The 22,982-nt window shown below is 42.6% G+C and overlaps 1 protein-coding gene and 4 non-coding genes across 8 annotated transcripts in view; 1 reads left to right on the top strand and 4 right to left on the bottom strand.

The window, feature by feature from the left end:
• Positions 1-4,401: 4,401 nt before the first annotated feature.
• On the bottom strand, positions 4,402-4,565 carry LOC134297192 (U1 spliceosomal RNA). Its single transcript, XR_010003948.1, has one exon. It is a non-coding gene; the product is annotated as a U1 spliceosomal RNA (small nuclear RNA).
• A 1,127-nt stretch (positions 4,566-5,692) lies between these two features.
• On the bottom strand, positions 5,693-5,856 carry LOC134297197 (U1 spliceosomal RNA). Its single transcript, XR_010003953.1, has one exon. It is a non-coding gene; the product is annotated as a U1 spliceosomal RNA (small nuclear RNA).
• A 4,906-nt stretch (positions 5,857-10,762) lies between these two features.
• Positions 10,763-10,926, bottom strand: LOC134297193 (U1 spliceosomal RNA). The gene has a single exon (XR_010003949.1). It is a non-coding gene; the product is annotated as a U1 spliceosomal RNA (small nuclear RNA).
• Positions 10,927-12,052: 1,126 nt separating this feature from the next.
• LOC134297198 (U1 spliceosomal RNA) lies at positions 12,053-12,216 on the bottom strand. Its single transcript, XR_010003954.1, has one exon. It is a non-coding gene; the product is annotated as a U1 spliceosomal RNA (small nuclear RNA).
• A 5,554-nt stretch (positions 12,217-17,770) lies between these two features.
• Positions 17,771-22,982, top strand: part of LOC103277727 (afadin- and alpha-actinin-binding protein) — a 29,558-nt gene continuing 24,346 nt past the window's right edge. For 3 of the 4 annotated variants that reach the window (XM_008103713.3, XM_008103716.3, XM_008103714.3), the window contains exons 1-3: positions 17,771-17,907; positions 19,543-19,610; positions 21,261-21,433. In XM_008103713.3, the coding sequence (XP_008101920.2) occupies positions 19,562-19,610; positions 21,261-21,433 (222 nt within the window). In that variant the 5' untranslated portion in view covers positions 17,771-17,907; positions 19,543-19,561. The remainder of the gene's footprint in view (positions 17,908-19,542; positions 19,611-21,260; positions 21,434-22,982) is intronic. The other variant, XM_008103715.3, reaches the window with a different exon arrangement.

The following is a 22,982-nucleotide window of genomic DNA, read 5'->3' on the forward strand; positions in this document are numbered from 1 at the left end:
TACTGTATTTGCAAATTTACCACCAAAATATCACAATACATTAAAAACACTCACTCCAAAAACATTGACTATTAAAAGGCAGACTCCATTGCATAATCCAGAACATTGCATAAACGAATGTTGGGTGAGATTCTACTGTAATATGAAATAATTACTGTGGTACAATAATACACAACAATATCATCTCAGGACAGTAAATAAAGATCAACACTCTAAAAACACAGCTATTCCATCCAGGAAACAATCAGGGCCATCTAACACCTCCCACCAAAGGATTCCCCCCTTCACACAGGAAACCACCCACACTTTGAACCTACAAGGCCATTCCGTACTCATCACTCTCTCATCTCAGCACAGTAAATAAACAACAATAGTCTGAAAACACACAAATTCCATCCAGGAAACAATCAGGACCACCTAGCACCTCCCAACAAAGCATTCCCCCCCTCTAACACACGGAACCACCCAAGCTTTGAAACTACAAGGCCATTCCGTACTCTGGGGCCAATTTGCAATATATTAATATATATAATAATACAATACATATATAATACAATACATTGTATATACATATAATACTGCTAATAATATTATAATACACTACAATATAATACTAATAACAAAACAAAACAATATATATATATATATATATTACTACTAATATTGTGAAATAGTCGTATATGTTATAGCGTAATATCCTATCATATGTCTTTAATGTAATAAATGAATAAATAATACTGTATAATTTTTGTTGACAGTCACAACAAAAATAAAACCCAATGTAGATTGACCAACATCACTAAAAAAAAGCCACAGCAACGCGTGGCCGGGCACAGCTAGTATATATATAAAGGAGTGATGGCATCAGGGCAGCGGACAAAACAACAAAACTACAGGCCCCCCAACCTCGAAATTTGACAACACAACCCATCATCCACGGCTCTAGGTTGATACAACAAAAAGAAAAGAAAAATAAAGTCCTAATTAGAGGGAGAGGAATAATTGTTTTTCTCTAATTGCTGCCAATTAGAAGGCTAAGCTCCGCCCACTTGGTCTCCTAGCAACCGACTCACCCCAGGGGACAGGCAGAGTTAGACTTCACTTAGGCCTCTTCCACAGATTATCTAATTAATATCGAAAAGAACACCACTCTGAAAACAAGGGAATTCCAGACAGGGAACAATCCGGGCCAGCTAACACCTCCCAACAAAAAAATCACTCCGGGAGGAAACAGCCAGGCTTTAAAGCTGCAAGGCCATTACATGCTAATCATTTTCCCTAATTGCAGCATTCATACTTTCTTCCAACAGACAAAAAAATCAGAAATATTGTATATTCACAACCTTTAGGAAATAATATACCCTGATGGCGCAGCGTGTTAAAGTGCTGAGCTGCTGAACTTCTGGACCGAAAGGTCGCAGGTTTGAATTGGGGGAGCGGAGAGAGCCCCCACTGTTAGCCCCAACTTCTGCCAACCCTAAAGTTCAAAAACATGCAAATGAGAGTAGATGAATAGATACCGCTCCAGCGGGAAGATAACAGCGCTCCATGCAGTCACGCCGGCCACACGACCTTGGAGGAGTCTACGGACAATGCCGGCTCTTCGGCTTAGAAATGGAGATGAGCACCAATCCCCAGTCAGAATGAGAAACCTTTACCCTTTACTTTAACGACCACCAATACCTCAATTTTTTATTTCCCATACCTCCATACTTCGCCACAGCAATGCGTGGCCGGGCACAGCTAGTGTGTATGTATATATGTGTGTGTGTGTGTGTGTGTGTGTGTGTGTGTATATATATATATATATATATATATATATATATATATATATATATTGTGCATAATTCCCCTGGAGTAAACAACAAAAACACTGGACCAAATCACACCAAACTTAGCCACAAAAGACATAGTCATCCAATCAATCTGCATGCGGCAGCATGTTAGCAAAAATGGTTAGGCGTGTCAGTGCTGACACGCATGTCATAGGTTGGCCATCACTGCTCTAGGGAAAGCGATAATGAGGTTTTCATTGCAAGATTTGCCTAGGTGTGTGTGTGTCTCTGTGGCTGAGAGAGTGTGGCTTGCCCTAGATAACCAAGTGGATTTTTCTTACAATTAATTTAGCATTAGATCGTCCCAGCAAGTGGGTTTCCATTGCCAAGTGGGGATTCAAAACCTTAGTCTCCTAGAGCAGCATTTCTCAACCTGGGGAACGGGACCCCGGGGGGGGGGGGGGGCATGGGGGTCTCAGAGGGATCGACAAAGATCATCAGAAAACACATATTTCTGATGGTCTTAGGAACCCCTTTGGCAGAGAAGGCTGAATATCTCTTTGCCTGTCCTTCTCATCCTTTTTGGAGACAGACGGCAAATCCTCCCACCAAAAGTCAAATTTGCCTAATTTTATCATTGTGGGATTCAAGGGGCTCTTTGATGGTAGATGAACTATAAATCCTAGTAGCTACAACTCCCAAATGTCAAGGTCTATTTCCCCTAAACTCCACCAGTGTTCACATTTGGGCATATTGAGTATTTGTATCAAGTTTGGTCCAGGTCCACAATGCTCTCTGGATGTGATGAACTACAACTCTAAAACTCAAGGTCAATGCCCACCAAACCTTTCCAGTATTTTCTGTTGGTCATGGGATTTCTGTGTGCCAAGTTTGGTTCAATTCCATAGTTGGTGGAGTCCAGAATGCTCTTTGATTATAGGTGAACTATAACTCCCAAATGACAAAATCAACCCCACGCAACTCCACCAGTATTCAAATTTGGGCATACAGTGTTCCCTCACTACTTTGCAGTTTGCTTTTCGTAGACTCGCTGTTTTGCCGTTTTTTTTAAATAAACACTAAAATAATATTATAAATCATAAAATAATATTATAAATCCCTCTTTCTACTTCCTTCCTAAGGAGAAGTCTAATGAAGTAAGGAAGGAGAAGCCGAAGGGAGAGAAAAGGAGGCTGAAGCAGCTTTGTTTTCGCCTCACAAGGCAGCAGCAGCGGCGGGAACGTCCCTATATAGCATCCAAATATAGCGTCCCTACTTTGCGGATTTTCACTTTTCGCGGGTGGTCTTGAAACGTAACCCCCGCGATAAGTGAGGGAACACTGTATTGGGTATTTGTGCCAAATTTGGTCAGTGAATGAAAATACATCCTAGATATCAGATATTTACATTACGATTCATAACAATAGCAAAGTTACAGTTATGAAGTAGCAACGAAAATAATTTTTGTGCAACGAAACTTAGTTTTTGTGACTACCACAAACTATGTTGAATTGGTTGAGACTCGAGTAGATATCAATTGAAAAACTATAGCAAAATGTGCTGTGTGTGTTATATAGTGGAATTAGAGGTTTCTACTGATTTCTAAAAAAATTAATGCAGGAATTCATAGAATCATAGAGTTGGAAGAGACCTCATGGGCCATCCAGTCCAGCCCCCAGCCAAGAAGCAGGAAAATCTCATTCAAAGCACCCTGACAGATGGCCAGCCAGCCTTTGTTTAAAAGCCTCCACCACACTCTGGGGCAGAGAGTTCTCCTGCTGAACAGTTCTCACAGTTAGGAAGTTCTTCCTAACGTTCAGGTGGAATCTCCTTTCAAGTACAGTAGAGTCTCACTTATCCAACATAAACGGGCCGGCAGAAGGTTGGATAAGCGGATATGTTGGATAATAAGGAGGGATTAAGGAAACGCCTATTAAACATCAAATTAGGTTATGATTCTACAAATTAAGCACCAAAACATCATGTTATACAACAAATTTGACAGAAAAAGTAGTTCAATACGCAGTAATGCTACGTAGTAATTACTGTATTTATGAATTTAGCACCAAAATATCATGATATATTGAAAACATTGACTACAAAAATGTGTTGGATAATCCAGAATGTTGGATAAGCGAGTGTTGGATAAGTGAGATTCTACTGTAGTTTGAAGCCGTTGTTCCATGTCCTAGTCTCCAAGGCAGCAGAAAACAAGCTTGCTCCCTCCTCCCTTATATTTTTCGTGTCAGGAGTGATTTGAGAAACTGCAAGTCACTTCTGCTGTGAGAGAATTGGCCACCTGCAAGGATGTTGCCCAGGGAACACCTGGATGTTTTTACCATCTTTGTGGGAGGCTTCTCTCATGTCCTCGCATCACTGGGGGCTTCCCCTCACATATTTATACATGGCCCTCATCAGGTCTCCTTTCAGCCTTCTCTTCTGCAGGCTAAACATGTCTAGCTCTTTAAGCCGCTCCTCATAAAGCTTATTCTCCAGACCCTTGATCATTTTTAATCACCCTCCTCTGGACACATTCCAGCTTGTCAACACAGGATTTACAGAGTAAGAGAATCCAAAACTGGGAAGAATCTCAGCTTATTCTTTTCTATCTTTGCACCAGTGTGACCAGGGGAAAGCGCGAACGCAGTCCCCCACTACCACAAATTATGCAGTCGAGTTTCCCGCATTTGGGGAAATCGCAGGGGTCAGCACACCCGGAGTGCAATGGATGAGCCTCACCCTGGGAAAACCACCTTCATGATCATGGTGTCTCCCCTGCCAGGTAAGTATGAGTTGGAATCGCACAATCTCCTCCTGGACTCTCATTCGCACTCTCTTTTAGGACACAGCGGCCTCCCTCTGCAGCACTTGCCCTGAGCTTCACTGGACAGAAGTAAATTTCTGCCCTGCCCCATACTGCAGATTTGGGTCTTGAGGTAACACAGAATCTCACATCTGCCCCTCTTTCATGCTCCCATGATGCTCTGGCATTGGCACATTTGCATGCTTCCATCTGCATCCTTCCTTTCTATGCTAGCCACTAGAATTCCATTGCCATTGAAGGAGAGAAAGGAGGCGGAGCTCAGCCCTTTCTTTCCCCTCCTCTTTTGCGGTGATTTGTGCCTATCATTCCCACCCTTCCTCCAAGTCACTGAAAACTGGAGTGACTGCAGCAACAACTATAATAAACCTTGAGTTGTCTCTCTTGGTTATTATTATGTGCCTTCAAATTTGTTCCAGTCTATGGCAACTGAAGCCAAATACATCATAGTTTTCACTTGGCAAGATTTGTTCAGGGAGGGGTTATTATCGTGACCTTTCCATGAGGCTGTGACTTGTCTGAGGTCATATAGTGGGCTTCTATGGCCAAACAGGAATTTGATTCCTGGTTTCCAGAGCTATAACTCAATGTTCAAATATTGCATCATGGGTTGCTGTGAGTTTTCCAGGCTGTATGGCCATGTTCCAGAAGCATTCTCTCCTGACATTTCACCCACATCCATGGCAGGCATCCTCAGAAGTTGTGAGGTGTGTTGGAAACTAGGAAAGTGGGTTTGTTTATATATCTGAGCAATGTCCAGGGTGGGAGAAAGAACTCTTGCCTGTTTGTGGCAAGTGTGAATGTTACAATTGGTTACCTTGATTGGCACTGAATAGCCTTGCAGCAAGCCTGGCTGCTTCATGCCTGGGGGAATCCTTTGTTGAGAATGCTTCTGGAACATGGCCATATAGCCCAATAAACTCACAGCAGCCCAGTGGTTCCAACCATGACAGCCTTTGACAACACAAAATCCAGTTTCCTTTTAGGGATACTATAAATGACAAAGGACTTGGAAGGCACATAACACAAATTAAGAAAAAGTATGAATGAAATTAAGAAGGCATACCAACATTTTCTATCTTTGCACCAGTGTGACCAGGGGAAAGCGCGAACGCAGTCCCCCACTACCACAAATTATGCAGTCGAGTTTCCCGCATTTGGGGAAATCGCAGGGGTCAGCACACCCGGAGTGCAATGGATGAGCCTCACCCTGGGAAAACCACCTTCGTGATCATGGTGTCTCCCCTGCCAGGTAAGTATGAGTTGGAATCGCACAATCCCCTCCTGGCCTCTCATCCGCACTCTCTTTTAGGACACAGCGGCCTCCCTCAGCAGCACTTGCCCCGAGCTCCATTGGACAGAACTGCATCTATGATCTGCCACATTTTTCAGGACTGTGTTTTAGGGTGCTACACAATGCTTGATCTGCACCCCTTTTTACTCCCGGCATGCCTTGGTGTGTGCACATTTGCATGCTTGCTCCTGGTTGCTTCCTTTCTTCAGAGACTGCAAGCATCCATGCAGCAGCCAGGCATCCCATTGGCGCTGCAAGACAGAAGGAGGCGGAGCACAGGCACTTCCTCCCTTTCCATCTCTGCGGAGTCATTGATTTGTCCTTCTCATCCTTCCTTCCTACCAGAAACAGGAATTGCTGAAGAAGCTGCACCAAATATATTGCATTCGCTTCCATGCTTGTCTTTTTTAAAAAAAAAAACCAATTTGTTTGTTCTTCAGTAGCCCAATCTGGGATCAAGACGTTAATGATGCTTCCACCCATTAGAAACTGAAGTCTGGCCCAAGACTGAGACAAAACATGGGGGAACTCTGCCTTTCGCTGCTCCACTTGTAGACAGTCTGCCAGATGAATTGTGCTCTTAACACTTTGATCTGCAACTCATGTTTGCTCCCACCATGTTCAGAAGTGACTATATTTGCATGCCCATGTCTGGTTCCTTCCCTTCTATGCCAGTTGTTGAGGTCCATCTAACTGGGTGTTCAATTGGTGCTGTAAGGCAGAAGGGGGGGAGTGGGACTCAACCAAGTCATCCCCTCACTCCACACAGAGATTTTGCTCTTTCTCAGCGTTCCTTCCGGTCCTTCAACCTTGGAATGGAGGAGGCACTCGTTCCAGTCCATTAGAACAGGCAGAGAATAACAAGGGCATTTTGAAGGCACAAGTGTATTCAAATCATTTCCCACTTACAGTGACTCTAGGGCAATGATGGGCAACCTTTTGCGCTTGGTGTGTCAAAATTCACAAAAAAAACCTAGCAAGACTTGGGTGGTGTGTAACTTTGAGAAAAAACCCATAATTTCGCAATATGTATAGTTTAAATAACAAAATATATAATTGTAATATATAACTGTATCTAAAAAATCAAAAACTATTTACTACCATTATTTTCATATACAACAATCTATGGTACCTCTTGCAGTTTCCACGCTGATTTCTCTCTATTCTAGTTTCAATGTAGTCATGAATAATATAATATAATAATAATATAAAAGTAATAATATGATAATATACTACAATTATATATATATATATATATATATATATATATATATATATAAAAGAGTGATGGCATCAGGGCAGCGGACAAAACAACAAAACTACAGGCCCCCTAACCTCGAAATTTGACAACACAACCCATCATCCACGGCTCTAGGTTGATACAACAAAAAGAAAAGAAAAATAAAGTCCTAATTAGAGGGAGAGGAATAATTGTTTTTATCTAATTGCTGCCAATTAGAAGGCTAAGCTCCGCCCACTTGGTCTCCTAGCAACTGACTCACCCCAGGGGACAGGCAGAGTTAGGCTTCACTTAGGCCTCTTCCACAGATTATCTAATTAATATCGAAAAGAACACCACTCTGAAAACAAGGGAATTCCAGACAGGGAACAATCCGGGCCAGCTAACACCTCCCAACAAAAAAATCACTCAGGGAGGAAACAGCCAGGCTTTAAAGCTGCAAGGCCATTACATCCTAATCATTTTTCTTAATTGCAGCATTCATACTTTCTTCCAACAGACAAAAAAATCAGAAATATTGTATATTCACAACCTTTAGGAAATAATATACCCTGATGGCGCAGCGTGTTAAAGTGCTGAGCTGCTGAACTTCTGGACCGAAAGGTCACAGGTTTGAATTGGGGGAGCGGAGAGAGCCCCCACTGTTAGCCCCAACTTCTGCCAAGCCTAAAGTTCAAAAACATGCAAATGAGAGTAGATGAATAGATACCGCTCCAGCGGGAAGATAACAGCGCTCCATGCAGTCACGCCGGCCACACGACCTTGGAGGAGTCTACGGACAATGCCGGCTCTTCGGCTTAGAAATGGAGATGAGCACCAATCCCCAGTCAGAATGACTGGACTTAACGTCAGGAGAAACCTTTACCCTTTACTTTAATGACCACCAATACCTCAATTTTTTACTTCCCATACCTCCATACTTCGCCACAGCAACACGTGGCCGGGCACAGCTTGTGTGTGTGTGTGTGTGTGTGTGTGTGTGTGTGTGTGTGTGTGTGTGTATGTGTGTGTGTGTGTGTGTGTGTGTATATATATATATATATATATATATATATATATATATATATATATATAGTGCATAATTCCCCTGGAGTAAACAACAAAAACACTGGACCAAATCACACCAAACTTAGCCACAAAAGACATAGTCATCCAATCAATCTGCATGCGGCAGCATGTTAGCAAAAATGGTTAGGCGTGTCAGTGCTGACACGCATGTCATAGGTTGGCCATCACTGCTCTAGGGAAAGCGATAATGAGGTTTTCATTGCAAGATTTGCCTAGGTGTGTGTGTGTCTCTGTGGCTGAGAGAGTGTGGCTTGCCCTAGATAACCAAGTGGATTTTTCTTACAATTAATTTAGCATTAGATCGTCCCAGCAAGTGGGTTTCCATTGCCAAGTGGGGATTCAAAACCTTAGTCTCCTAGAGCAGCATTTCTCAACCTGGGGAACGGGACCCCGGGGGGGGGGGCATGGGGGTCTCAGAGGGATCGACAAAGATCATCAGAAAACACATATTTCTGATGGTCTTAGGAACCCCTTTGGCAGAGAAGGCTGAATATCTCTTTGCCTGTCCTTCTCATCCTTTTTGGAGACAGACGGCAAATCCTCCCACCAAAAGTCAAATTTGCCTAATTTTATCATTGTGGGATTCAAGGGGCTCTTTGATGGTAGATGAACTATAAATCCTAGTAGCTACAACTCCCAAATGTCAAGGTCTATTTCCCCTAAACTCCACCAGTGTTCACATTTGGGCATATTGAGTATTTGTATCAAGTTTGGTCCAGGTCCACAATGCTCTCTGGATGTGATGAACTACAACTCTAAAACTCAAGGTCAATGCCCACCAAACCTTTCCAGTATTTTCTGTTGGTCATGGGATTTCTGTGTGCCAAGTTTGGTTCAATTCCATAGTTGGTGGAGTCCAGAATGCTCTTTGATTATAGGTGAACTATAACTCCCAAATGACAAAATCAACCCCACGCAACTCCACCAGTATTCAAATTTGGGCATACAGTGTTCCCTCACTACTTTGCAGTTTGCTTTTCGTAGACTCGCTGTTTTGCCGTTTTTTTTAAATAAACACTAAAATAATATTATAAATCATAAAATAATATTATAAATCCCTCTTTCTACTTCCTTCCTAAGGAGAAGTCTAATGAAGTAAGGAAGGAGAAGCCGAAGGGAGAGAAAAGGAGGCTGAAGCAGCTTTGTTTTCGCCTCACAAGGCAGCAGCAGCGGCGGGAACGTCCCTATATAGCATCCAAATATAGCGTCCCTACTTTGCGGATTTTCACTTTTCGCGGGTGGTCTTGAAACGTAACCCCCGCGATAAGTGAGGGAACACTGTATTGGGTATTTGTGCCAAATTTGGTCAGTGAATGAAAATACATCCTAGATATCAGATATTTACATTACGATTCATAACAATAGCAAAGTTACAGTTATGAAGTAGCAACGAAAATAATTTTTGTGCAACGAAACTTAGTTTTTGTGACTACCACAAACTATGTTGAATTGGTTGAGACTCGAGTAGATATCAATTGAAAAACTATAGCAAAATGTGCTGTGTGTGTTATATAGTGGAATTAGAGGTTTCTACTGATTTCTAAAAAAATTAATGCAGGAATTCATAGAATCATAGAGTTGGAAGAGACCTCATGGGCCATCCAGTCCAGCCCCCAGCCAAGAAGCAGGAAAATCTCATTCAAAGCACCCTGACAGATGGCCAGCCAGCCTTTGTTTAAAAGCCTCCACCACACTCTGGGGCAGAGAGTTCTCCTGCTGAACAGTTCTCACAGTTAGGAAGTTCTTCCTAACGTTCAGGTGGAATCTCCTTTCAAGTACAGTAGAGTCTCACTTATCCAACATAAACGGGCCGGCAGAAGGTTGGATAAGCGGATATGTTGGATAATAAGGAGGGATTAAGGAAACGCCTATTAAACATCAAATTAGGTTATGATTCTACAAATTAAGCACCAAAACATCATGTTATACAACAAATTTGACAGAAAAAGTAGTTCAATACGCAGTAATGCTACGTAGTAATTACTGTATTTATGAATTTAGCACCAAAATATCATGATATATTGAAAACATTGACTACAAAAATGTGTTGGATAATCCAGAATGTTGGATAAGCGAGTGTTGGATAAGTGAGATTCTACTGTAGTTTGAAGCCGTTGTTCCATGTCCTAGTCTCCAAGGCAGCAGAAAACAAGCTTGCTCCCTCCTCCCTTATATTTTTCGTGTCAGGAGTGATTTGAGAAACTGCAAGTCACTTCTGCTGTGAGAGAATTGGCCACCTGCAAGGATGTTGCCCAGGGAACACCTGGATGTTTTTACCATCTTTGTGGGAGGCTTCTCTCATGTCCTCGCATCACTGGGGGCTTCCCCTCACATATTTATACATGGCCCTCATCAGGTCTCCTTTCAGCCTTCTCTTCTGCAGGCTAAACATGTCTAGCTCTTTAAGCCGCTCCTCATAAAGCTTATTCTCCAGACCCTTGATCATTTTTAATCACCCTCCTCTGGACACATTCCAGCTTGTCAACACAGGATTTACAGAGTAAGAGAATCCAAAACTGGGAAGAATCTCAGCTTATTCTTTTCTATCTTTGCACCAGTGTGACCAGGGGAAAGCGCGAACGCAGTCCCCCACTACCACAAATTATGCAGTCGAGTTTCCCGCATTTGGGGAAATCGCAGGGGTCAGCACACCCGGAGTGCAATGGATGAGCCTCACCCTGGGAAAACCACCTTCATGATCATGGTGTCTCCCCTGCCAGGTAAGTATGAGTTGGAATCGCACAATCTCCTCCTGGACTCTCATTCGCACTCTCTTTTAGGACACAGCGGCCTCCCTCTGCAGCACTTGCCCTGAGCTTCACTGGACAGAAGTAAATTTCTGCCCTGCCCCATACTGCAGATTTGGGTCTTGAGGTAACACAGAATCTCACATCTGCCCCTCTTTCATGCTCCCATGATGCTCTGGCATTGGCACATTTGCATGCTTCCATCTGCATCCTTCCTTTCTATGCTAGCCACTAGAATTCCATTGCCATTGAAGGAGAGAAAGGAGGCGGAGCTCAGCCCTTTCTTTCCCCTCCTCTTTTGCGGTGATTTGTGCCTATCATTCCCACCCTTCCTCCAAGTCACTGAAAACTGGAGTGACTGCAGCAACAACTATAATAAACCTTGAGTTGTCTCTCTTGGTTATTATTATGTGCCTTCAAATTTGTTCCAGTCTATGGCAACTGAAGCCAAATACATCATAGTTTTCACTTGGCAAGATTTGTTCAGGGAGGGGTTATTATCGTGACCTTTCCATGAGGCTGTGACTTGTCTGAGGTCATATAGTGGGCTTCTATGGCCAAACAGGAATTTGATTCCTGGTTTCCAGAGCTATAACTCAATGTTCAAATATTGCATCATGGGTTGCTGTGAGTTTTCCAGGCTGTATGGCCATGTTCCAGAAGCATTCTCTCCTGACATTTCACCCACATCCATGGCAGGCATCCTCAGAAGTTGTGAGGTGTGTTGGAAACTAGGAAAGTGGGTTTGTTTATATATCTGAGCAATGTCCAGGGTGGGAGAAAGAACTCTTGCCTGTTTGTGGCAAGTGTGAATGTTGCAATTGGTTACCTTGATTGGCACTGAATAGCCTTGCAGCAAGCCTGGCTGCTTCATGCCTGGGGGAATCCTTTGTTGAGAATGCTTCTGGAACATGGCCATATAGCCCAATAAACTCACAGCAGCCCAGTGGTTCCAACCATGACAGCCTTTGACAACACAAAATCCAGTTTCCTTTTAGGGATACTGTAATGACAAAGGACTTGAAAGGCACATAACACAAATTAAGAAAAAGTATGAATGAAATTAAGAAGGCATACCAACATTTTCTATCTTTGCACCAGTGTGACCAGGGGAAAGCGCGAACGCAGTCCCCCACTACCACAAATTATGCAGTCGAGTTTCCCGCATTTGGGGAAATCGCAGGGGTCAGCACACCCGGAGTGCAATGGATGAGCCTCACCCTGGGAAAACCACCTTCGTGATCATGGTGTCTCCCCTGCCAGGTAAGTATGAGTTGGAATCGCACAATCCCCTCCTGGACCCTCATCTGCACTCGCTTTTAGGACACAGTGGCCTCTGCCTGCAGCAGTTGCCCCGAGCTCCATTGGATAGAACTGCATCTATGATTGCCTGACTTTTCTGGACTGTGTTTTAGGGTGTCACACAATGCTTGATCTGCAGCCCATTTTTATTCCCGTCATGCCTTGGTGTGTGCACATTTGCATGCCTACGCCTGGCTACTTCCTTTCCTCCTTTCTTTCAGGCTTTCAATTGGCGCTGCAAGACAGAGGGAGGCAGAGCGAAGGCGTTTCCTCCCCTCCCACATTTCTGGAAACATTGATTTCCCTCCCTCCCAGCTACTCAGAAACAGGAATGCTCAAACAACAACTAGCTTTTTACTTTACTTGCATTCTCTGCCACACTTGCCCTTTAACAACATCATCTTCATCATCCTTATTGTCGTCGTCATCATCCGGTTTTCATTTGCTCTTCAATAGCCCAGCCTTGGCCCAGGGCAGACCCAAGGAGCTTTGCTGTCTATGGATACATCTACACTGTAAAATTAATGTGGTCTGACATCACTTTAACTGCCATGGCTCAATGCAATGGAATTCCTGGATTTGTAGTTTAGTGAGAGACCACCATTCTTAGGCAGAGAAGGCTAAAGACCTTGTAAGACTACAACTCCAAGTATTTCTTAGCATTTAGCCATAGAGTTAAAACGGTGACAAACTGCATTAATTCTACAGCGTAGATTAAACATGGGAAAACTTTGGTCCTCCATGTGTTTTGGACTTCAACTCCCACAATTCCTAACAGCATACTGGCTGTTAGGAATTATGGGAGCTGAAGTCCAAAACACCTGGAGGGCCAAAGTTTGCCCATGCCTGGTGTAGATGCACTCTACTTCCACCTACTAAAACGGCATTGACTCCAATGCCAGCCCTCACCTCAGACGAGCCCAAGACAGGCAAAATATCAGGGAAACCTCTTCCCTTTGGCACTTTATCATTCCTCTTTGAATTGTACTTTAAACACTGTGTACAATCAAAGGCTTGAATACAAGAAACCATCTTAAAACAATCGGATTTTGTGCATTTTCATACTGAGAATCCCTTGCAAACTAATTTCCTTTTCCTGTCCTGAGTTTGTATCAAGTAAACCTCCATTTTTTAAAATCTCTTCTATTTTTTCACCTTTGGAGTAAAGGCTTCATATTCACTCTTTCTTTAATTATCCTGTTTTTCCTTTATTTAGATTGAATACAAATGGAACTTGTAAATATGCCACTCTTTTGCTTTCTATGGGCCTAACCTTTTAACGGATGTCACAAAAAAATTATATACTTTGCAAGTATGTCCACTTATGACAAACAAATAACAGAAACATGCAGAAAATGAACTAGTTACACACTTGTACAAAGACAGACCTGGATTTCCATGGATCAACAGGAGCTTGCACAATTGTCCCAGGTAGCCTCTTCAGTCCCAAAGTCAAGGAATGGGTCTCTTAATTTCCATTTTCTGGAGCCAGGTAGAAAAGATAGTAGGAAAGGGTTAATGTTGATAAGCTAAAAATCTAAGCCACTTATAACTAGCTTGGGTACGCAGCGTTGTCTGGGTTATTTGAAAAAGTCGGTTTTTAATTGTACAAAATGCATAAGGTTGTGGATTAACTACAACTGATATCATGCCAGGTTAACACTGAAAAACTCCACCAGTACTTAAAGTTTGTTATGTTGGGCAAGTTTGCTCTGGATGCATTATTGGTGGGGTTCAGTGTGCTCTCTGGCTGTGGGTTGAATTACAACTCCCACTATGGTGAGTCAGTCCCCTCAAACCCCTCCAGTTGGTTGCGTTAGTCATGGAGGTTCTGTGTGCCAAGTTGGTCCAGGTCCATCATCGGTGGAGGCCGCAGTTTCTCTGGTTGTGAGTGAACTACAACTCCCAGAAAGGAAGGTCAGTTCCCCCAAACCCCTCCAGTAATCAAATTTTGGCATATCAGGTATGCATGCCAAGTTTGGTCCAGATCTATCATTTTTTGAGTTCATAGCATGCTCTGCGTGTAGGTGAACTACAACTCCTATAAATCCCTCCAAACATCTCCAGAATGTTTTGTTGGTCATGGGGGTTCTGCGTGCCAAATTAGTTCCAGGTCCATCTGTGGTGGAGTTCAGAGTGCTTTTAGATTGCAGGTAAACTATACATCCCAGTACCTACAACTCCTATAAATCATGGTGAAGTCTCCCCAAACCTCTTTAGTATGTTGTTGCTGATCAATTCCTCTGCTGTGTGCCGTAGAAAATAATAGAAAAGGGTTATGGGAGAGGCAGTCGGTGTGGTCATGCAAATTCCACACCAATTCAGAGAGTCAGAAAGACTGAGATGCCCATAGTGGAGGAAACATATAAAATCTAGGAAAAAATTATCCCTGTATGAAAGCCTTCACTTGGGTGGTGGGCAGAATGGTGTTTGTGGAGGACATTGGCAAGGTTGGCAGGGTTCTTGGACATGTTTATGGCACTCACTATAACCTGCAATGTCATTGAAGGGAGGGCCATTTGTGTCTCCTGGGTAGTGGGAGCTATACCTATTTGTGAGCTTGTCTGTGTAAGTCAGTAGTTCCAATCTATGGTCCATGGACCACCAGTGGTCCCCAAGAACTAAAATATAGTCCGCTCGTGAAACCCGAGGATGTCAGGAGGGGAGAGGCTGACTACCCACGAAAGGTACAACAGCAAGCCTCCTGATTGCTGATTCTCCTCCCCCTCCCTCCCCCTGAATGGAGCTGTTACATACCTGGAAGTGGGGGTGCCTTGGTGTCTTCATTTTTAGATTGCTTCCTGGGGTTATTTGGGGTGCTGATTCAGAAAATTGCATTGGATAGACCACATCAGTTCTAGATTATTAAATATAATTTTTGTGGGCAAGCAGATGGCAACCACTGGAAGGCATATGTTCTGTACCTGAAACTAGAGCTGATGTGATCTATCCAATGCAGTTTCCTGGATTAGCACCCCAAATAGCCAAACCAAATTTAAAGTTGACCAAACACTGATTCGTAAACCTTTTGGTACTAATGTTGGAGAGTTGCCCCTGGTCAAATGGTCCCTGGTCAAAAAAAAGTTGGGACCCACTGGTGTAAGTGGACACTGCAGCCACACACATACATACATATTTTCACTTTTATTGTGTGTATAGATAAAAGCAACCCCTTATAACTTTTTCTGTGATGCTAGAAAACACTAAGGTTAATAAGGGGTTCAGAAAACAGCTAACTGACAAACATGAAGACTCTCTAAATGGCTTCCAGCATAAAATATACACACACACACAAACAATCTGGATGCAAAGAAGATTCTCCCTACATGCTCATTTAAAACTGTAGAATTAATGCAGTTTGACACCACTTCAACTTCCCTGTCTCATGCGATGGAATCCTGGGAGTTTGAGGAGGTCACAGCACTCCTGGGCAGAGAATAATAATAATAATAATAATAATTATTATTATTATTATTATTATTATTATTATTTTATTTCTTACCACTCCTCTCCTTGTGGCTCAAGGTGGGTTACAACATAGAAAAAAACACATAGTCATCATATACACTACAAAATACACATATTAAAAGATTCAGGATCTTGTAAAACTACAGTTCCCAGGTCACCATAGGATGACAGTGAAAAGTGTCAAAACTGCATTAATTTAGCTTTGACTTTGTTTTCACGGATTGTAACGGTGGAATTTTTAAAATACCATTTAGGTTTCATTGCGTGTATATTTGTAGATTTTAAATGGTATTGTAATTCTTTTAATGTAAGCCGCTTTGAGGGCTCTTCCACACAGCCATATAACCCAGAATAGGCAGGAAATTCCACAATATCTGCTTTGAACTGGGTTATCTGAGTCCACACTGCCATATATTCCAGTTCAAAGCAGATAATGTGGGATTTTTTTCAGCTGTGTGGAAGGGGCCTGAGTCTTCCTTGTGAAGAGAAAAAGCAGGGTATAAATAAACATAATAATAACAACAACACAATGCAACGTGACTTTTGTTCCTGGGTTATAAATGTCATTTCCTAATTCTATCATAAAAGCATGGAAAATGTTTATCCTGCAGCACATTTTGCTATAGTTTTTTTCTTTGAATATCATATTGAGTCTCAACCTATTTAACATACATTTGTGGCAGCCGCAAAAAAGTTCTCTGGCACATGAATTCTCAGGCTGAACACTCCATAAACTGCAAATCCCAGGAGTGTCTGTATAAATCAGACCTAAAATACTTGTCTGAGGGCCCTTCTATACAACTGTATAAAATCCAGATTATCTGCTTTGAATTGGATGATCTGGCAGTGTAGACTCGGGGCCCTTCCACACAGCCATATAACCCAGATTATCAAATCGGAAAATCCCACAATATCTGCTTTGAACTGGGTTATCTGAGTCCACACTGCCATATATTCCAGTTCAAAGCGGATAATGTGGGATTTTATTCAGCTGTGTGGAAGGGGCCTCAGGGCCCTTCCAGACAGGCCCTATATCCCAGGATCTGATCCCAGGTTTTCTGCTTTAAAGTGGATTATATGAGTCTGTACTGCCAGATAATTTGGGATAAACAGAAAACCTGGGATCAGATCCTGGGATATAGGGACTATCTGGAGGCCCTTCCACACAGCCCTATATCCCAGAATATCAAGGCAGAAAATCCCATAATATCTGCTTTGAAGTGGCATATATTGCAGTGTGGACTCAAATAATTCAGTTCAAATCAAATACAGTAGAGTCTCACTTATCCAAGCTAAACGGGCTGGCAGAAGCTTGGATAAGCAAATATCTTGGATAATAAGGAGGGATTAAGGAAAAGCCTATTAAACATCAAATTAGATTATGGTTTTACAAATTAAGCACCAAAACATAATGTTATGTTGTAATTACTGTATTTACAAATTTAGTACCAAAATATCATGATACATTGAAAACACTGACTACAAAAATGGCTTGGATAATCCAGAAGCTTGGATAAGCGAGGCTTGGATAAGTGAGACTCTACTGTACTGTGGGATTTTCTGCCTTGATATTCTGGGATATAGGGCTGTATGGAAGGATCCTAGAAGAGCCCTCTGATAATCCAGTTCAAAGCAGATAATGTGGATTATCTGCCTTGATATTCAGGATTATATAATTTATATGGCAGCGTAGAAGGGCCTTGATTCATTCTTCCTCCCCACCATTATCCCACTATCCAAAATATTAGGGTCCTTCCATAAGGCGACATAACCCAGAATAGCAAGGCAGAAAATCCCACAATATCTTCTTTGGACTGGGTTATCTTGAGTCCACACTGCCATATATTCTAGTTCTAAACAGAAAACGTGGGATTTTATTCACTTGTGTGGAAGGAGCCAAAGTGGTGTAAAAGTGCACTTTAGATTAATTAGATTAATACATACATTACAGATGATATATACATGTCCAGGAGCATGTCCATGTCCAGGAGCAGTCTGCCTTTGGAGCCAGTCATTGGGGAGACTGCGGCTTTTACAGTTTCAATGCCTCTCTCTCATTCCCAGATAAAGGAGCCGATGCCTTTGAGCTAAGGGCCAGGAGTCCATTCAGGCGGGAAACTCGCTCCAAGGCTTTAAAAGGGGGAGTTTCACTCTTCTAGGATTGTTTTCTCCCTCCCTCTCTCTCTCTAGAGGTAGGTTTGCTTCTTTGGGAAGAAAAGGGTTTTCATTGTCAACGCTGGGCGTCCCAATATGATCATAGAAGAGTTGGTGGCGGGAAAGAAGATGAACTCGGGTCTATTTTAAGGAGAGTATGGCTTCAACACGTGTCCAACTTCTCCTGGGGGTCCTTCCACACAGCCACATAACCCAGACTTATCAAGGCAGGAAATCCCACAATGTCTGCTTTGAACTGGGATATCTGAGTCCACACTGTCATATATCCCAGTTCAAAAAAGATAATGTGGGATATTATTCAGCTGTGTGGAAGGGGCCTGGGACTACTGGAAGCAAGGCAGGAGGGCCTTCTCATGGGATTACAGAAAGAAATGAGATTGTTTGGTTACCAGATGCTTAGGCCCCTTCCACACAGGTGAAGAAAATCCCACATTGTTTGCTTTGAACTGGACTATATGGCAGTGTGGACTCAGATAACCCAGTTCAAAGCAGAGATTGTGGGATTTTCTGTCTTGATATTCTGGGGTCCCTTCCACACAGGTGAAGAAAATCCCACATTGTTTGCTTTGAACTGGACTATATGGCAGTGTGGACTCAGATAACCCAGTTCAAAGCAGAGATTGTGGGATTTTCTGTCTTGGTATTCTGGGGTCCCTTCCACACAGGTGAAGAAAATCCCACATTGTTTGCTTTGAACTGGACTATATGGCAGTGTGGACTCAGATAACCCAGTTCAAAGCAGATATTGTGGGATTTTCTGCCTTGATATTCTGGGGCCCCTTCCACACAGGTGAAGAAAATCCCACATTTTCTGCTTTGAACTGGAATATTTATTATTTATTATTTATTTACATTATTTATATTCCGCCCTTCTCACCCCGAAGGGGACTCAGGGCGGATCACATTACACATATAAGCAAACATTCAATGCCTTTTAACATAGAACAAAGACAAGACAAACATAGGCTCCGAGCGGGCCTCAAACTCATGACCTCCTGGTCAGAGTGATTCATTGCAGTGATTCATTGCAGCTGCTCTCCAGCCTGCGTCACAGCCCGAGCCCATATATATGGCATATATGGCAGTGTGGACTCAGATAACCCTGTTCAAAGCAGATATTGTGAGATTTTCTGCCTTGATATTCTGGGGCCCCTTCCACACAGCTGAATAAAATCCCACATTGTCTTCTTTGAACTGGACTATATGGCAGTGTGGACTCAGATAACCCAGTTCAAAGCAGATATTGTGAGATTTTCTGCCTTGATATTCAGGGTTACATGACTGTGTGGAAGGGCCCTTAGTTTTCCAGGATTTGGACTAATTTTTTTAATTTGTATGAATTTAATGTGAATTGTTTTTACTACTCATTATGTTTAATACTATTTTAATACTTGTATATTTTTAATTGTATGCTGATGTTTTTATGTTAAGCTGCTGTATTGGCAAGGTATGTCTGTTAGTGATACTGTATATGGAGAACACATTTCAAAAGTTAGTACCTACTAAAAATAGCATTCACTAAGAAGTGAAGTGTATGTTTGAGTTGGTGCAATTGAGGCTGATGGATACAAATGGGATGCATGTTTCCCATATAATTTGGGAGCAATCCAGGGGATTTAATAAGGGCTAACCCTTTTTCTTCCACTTTCCAGTCACAGTTTTGAGTCAAAAATGGAGCCCTTGAGTGTCCCAGCTACTCCGGGTCAAGAGACCTTCACAGGTAACTTTTTGCCAGTTTGCCTCTTCTCAGTGTTTGCCTATTGTATTTATTTCCAGGCTGTATGGCCATGTTCCAGAAGCATTCTCTCGCGACGTTTCGCCCACATCTATGTCAGACATCCTCAGACCTCACAACCTCTGAGGATGCCTGCCATAGATGTGGGCAAAACGTCAGGAGAGAATGCTTCTGCAATATGGCCATACAGCCCATAAAACTCAAAGCAACCCAATGATTCCGGCCATGAAGGCCTTCGACAACACATTGTTTTTATTTCGTTTATCTCACCTTTCCTTGGGGTTTGAGGCAATAAAACACAATAATACATGGGGGGGGGGGGGGTTGTATTCACAACAGCCTCTGGAAGAGAAACAACAAAGCAATGGTTTTTGTGATGTTTGAAGACTATCATTTTATTATGGCATCAGCTTTGATGGATTTCAGGCAACACCCATGTATTGAAAGTTACACCAGGTTACAGCTATGTATGCAGGTGGGGGCACATTGTAAGCACACATTTTAGAAGGTTATGAAATTCTGGAAGTAGAGCAATGGGTATCCTTTTCAAGCAGTGGTCGCTGACTATAGTGGTTGAGTGATAACCCAGATATCTTTGCCTTTGTGAAATGGTTATGAAATCATTATGATTAAACCAACAACAACAAAACAAACACTCCATAGTTGACTGAGCTGAAGGAAACAAGTGGGCATTTGATCCTGGGTCGCCCTAATTCTGATCAATAATTTCAAAAAATTGTGGAGTACAGTTTTCTTACTCCCCTTAGCATATTGACTAGGAGGCTATAAAATTTAGAATCCAAAAAAGCAACTTTTTCAAGTAGGAAAGAAGCAGATTGGTTTTCTTTCTCCCTCCTTTCTTTCTTACACTCATTGTAACATACACTCAAGGAACATATATTGATAGAGTACCACTCCCATCTGCCTTGTCTAACATAGCCATTGTTGGTGGATGATTGAACAGTAGTTCAGCAACAATCTGGGTTGTACTTTCACTATTTCTTCTTTAAGGCCCCATCTACACTGCCATATAAAATCCAGATTATCTGCTTTGAACTGGATTATATTAGTCTACACTGCCATATATTCCAGTTCAAAGCAGATAATCCGGATTTTGTGTGGCAATGTAGATAGAACCTAAGTTTCATTTTACTGTCCCATTTGTCTTCCCTGGAGTCCCGGTGGCGAAGTGTGTTAAAGCACTGAGCTGCTGAACTTGCAGACCGAAAAGTCCCAGGTTCAAACCCTGGGAGCGGCTTGAGCGGCTGCTGTTAGCTCCAACTTCTGCCAACCTAGCAGTTCGAAAACATACCAATGTGAGTAGATCAATAGGTACTGCTCTGGCGGGAAGGTAACAGGGCCCCATGCAGTCATGCCGGCCACATGACCTTGGAGGTGACTATGGACAACACCGGCTCTTCGGCTTAGAAATGGAGATGAGCACCAACCCTCAGAGTCAGACATGACTGGACTTAACAGGGGAAACCTTTACCTTTATCTTGTCTTCCCTTACGAAAGCTCAGAATCCCTGCTTTGCACCCCAACTCCATTTCTCCCTCTTGATATCCTTTCCTACAGCTGGTATCTTCGTGTATCTTCCTCTTGATGCCTTCTCTGCCCTCCCTTTTCTTATAGACGCACGGCACGTCATAGGCAACTATGCTTTTGAACTAGGTCTGTCACCAGCTCTTGGATTAACCGCAACCCGATTCGCTGACTCTTTGGAGGTCCTTGGAGGGCTTGGGGACCTCGGTGATGTTGTTTGCTGGAGTGACAATGTGGATCACTGTATCTCCTATCTTAACAAGGTAAGTAACCATGTTCGTCAGGGCACCTGGAGTTTATAAGGTGAAAATTCGGCCTTTGCAATGCAGACATCTCCCATACTCTCCAACTTGTTTGGCAGGGGCAGTCTTGATTAATCGTCTGCCGGGTTGTTGTGTGTTTTCCAGGCTGTTTGGCAATGTTCCAGAAGCATTCTCTCCTGACATTTTGTCCACATCTATGGCAGGCATCCTCAGAGGTTGTGGGGTATATTCCTCACAACTTCTGAGGATGTCTGCCACAGATGTGGGCAAAATGTCAGGAGAGAATGCTTCTGGAGCATGGCCATACAGCCCAGAAAACACACAACCCTGTGATTTCAGCCATGAAAGCCTTCGACAACACAGTCCTCTGCCATTCTGCTTTTTCAGCTGCCTTTAATAATTATTATTATACTTTATTTATATTCCGCTCTATCTCCCCAAGGGGACTCAGAGCAGATTACAGGGTACATATATGGCAAACATTCAATTCCTGTTTAATTGTGTGGCATGACAGACAGTACATAAACAGAGGCAAGGTTTCCCTCTTTTCTTTCATCTCCATCATCTGGAGGCTGTGCTCAACTCGGCCAAAGGGAAGTACTGTTGTTTAATTTTTCTATGGCAAGGAGCCTATTGTCCATTGATGCCTTCTTGAACTTGCCAGCATGTTTTAGGGGTGCCTTTTACCTCCCCACCAAAGTGGTACCTATTTATCTCACATTGTGAGATAGGGGGTGGGGAATATATAGTCATAATGGTGAAGTTGTGTTCCATATATGTCTATATAATTGTTAACACTTTTGTAGGCAATTTTTTTTTCAAAAAAACTGCACAAACTTTGCTTTTGTGGGACATTCTGCAGCACATTTTGCTATAGTTTTTCAATGAATATCTCATAGAGTCTCAACCAATTCAACATACTTCGTGGAAGCCGCAAAAACGAGATTTTTGGAGTAGAACAACTACTTTCAAAATAGGTGCCGCACAATTAAACAGAAAACAACACTTTCAAACCAGGAACAGATTTTTTTCAAATTTTGTTACATAGTGTTATTGATTGATAGATTGACTGTACACCTCTGTTATGTGCATTGCCCCCAGTGGCACAGCGGATTAAACACCGAGCTGCTGAACTTGCTGACCAAAAGGTCAGCAGTTCGAATCCAGGGAGCAGAATGAGTTCCCGCTGTTAGCCATGGCTTCTGCCAACATAGCAGTTTGAATACATGCAAATGTGAGTAGATCAGTAGATACCGCTCTGGTGGGAAGGTAACAGCGTGCCATACAGTCATGCCAGCCACACGACTTTGGAGGCGTCTGTGGACAACACCGGCTCTTTGGCTTAGAAATGGAGATGAACACCAACCCTCAGAGTTGGACACAACTATACTTGAAGGAAAACCTTTACCTTTAATGTTTGCTTGCCTTTTTCCTGAGTAAGTATAGCCAGAATATTTTAAAAGTTTGGTTGTATTTTTAGTAAAATGGACAGTAGCAGTAGACTTTGTGAATGAAACCACATTCTCTTGCACTCCTGTAGTTACTGTGT

Source organism: Anolis carolinensis, chromosome 2 (genome assembly GCF_035594765.1).
Source record: "Anolis carolinensis isolate JA03-04 chromosome 2, rAnoCar3.1.pri, whole genome shotgun sequence".
NCBI lineage: Eukaryota > Metazoa > Chordata > Lepidosauria > Squamata > Dactyloidae > Anolis > Anolis carolinensis.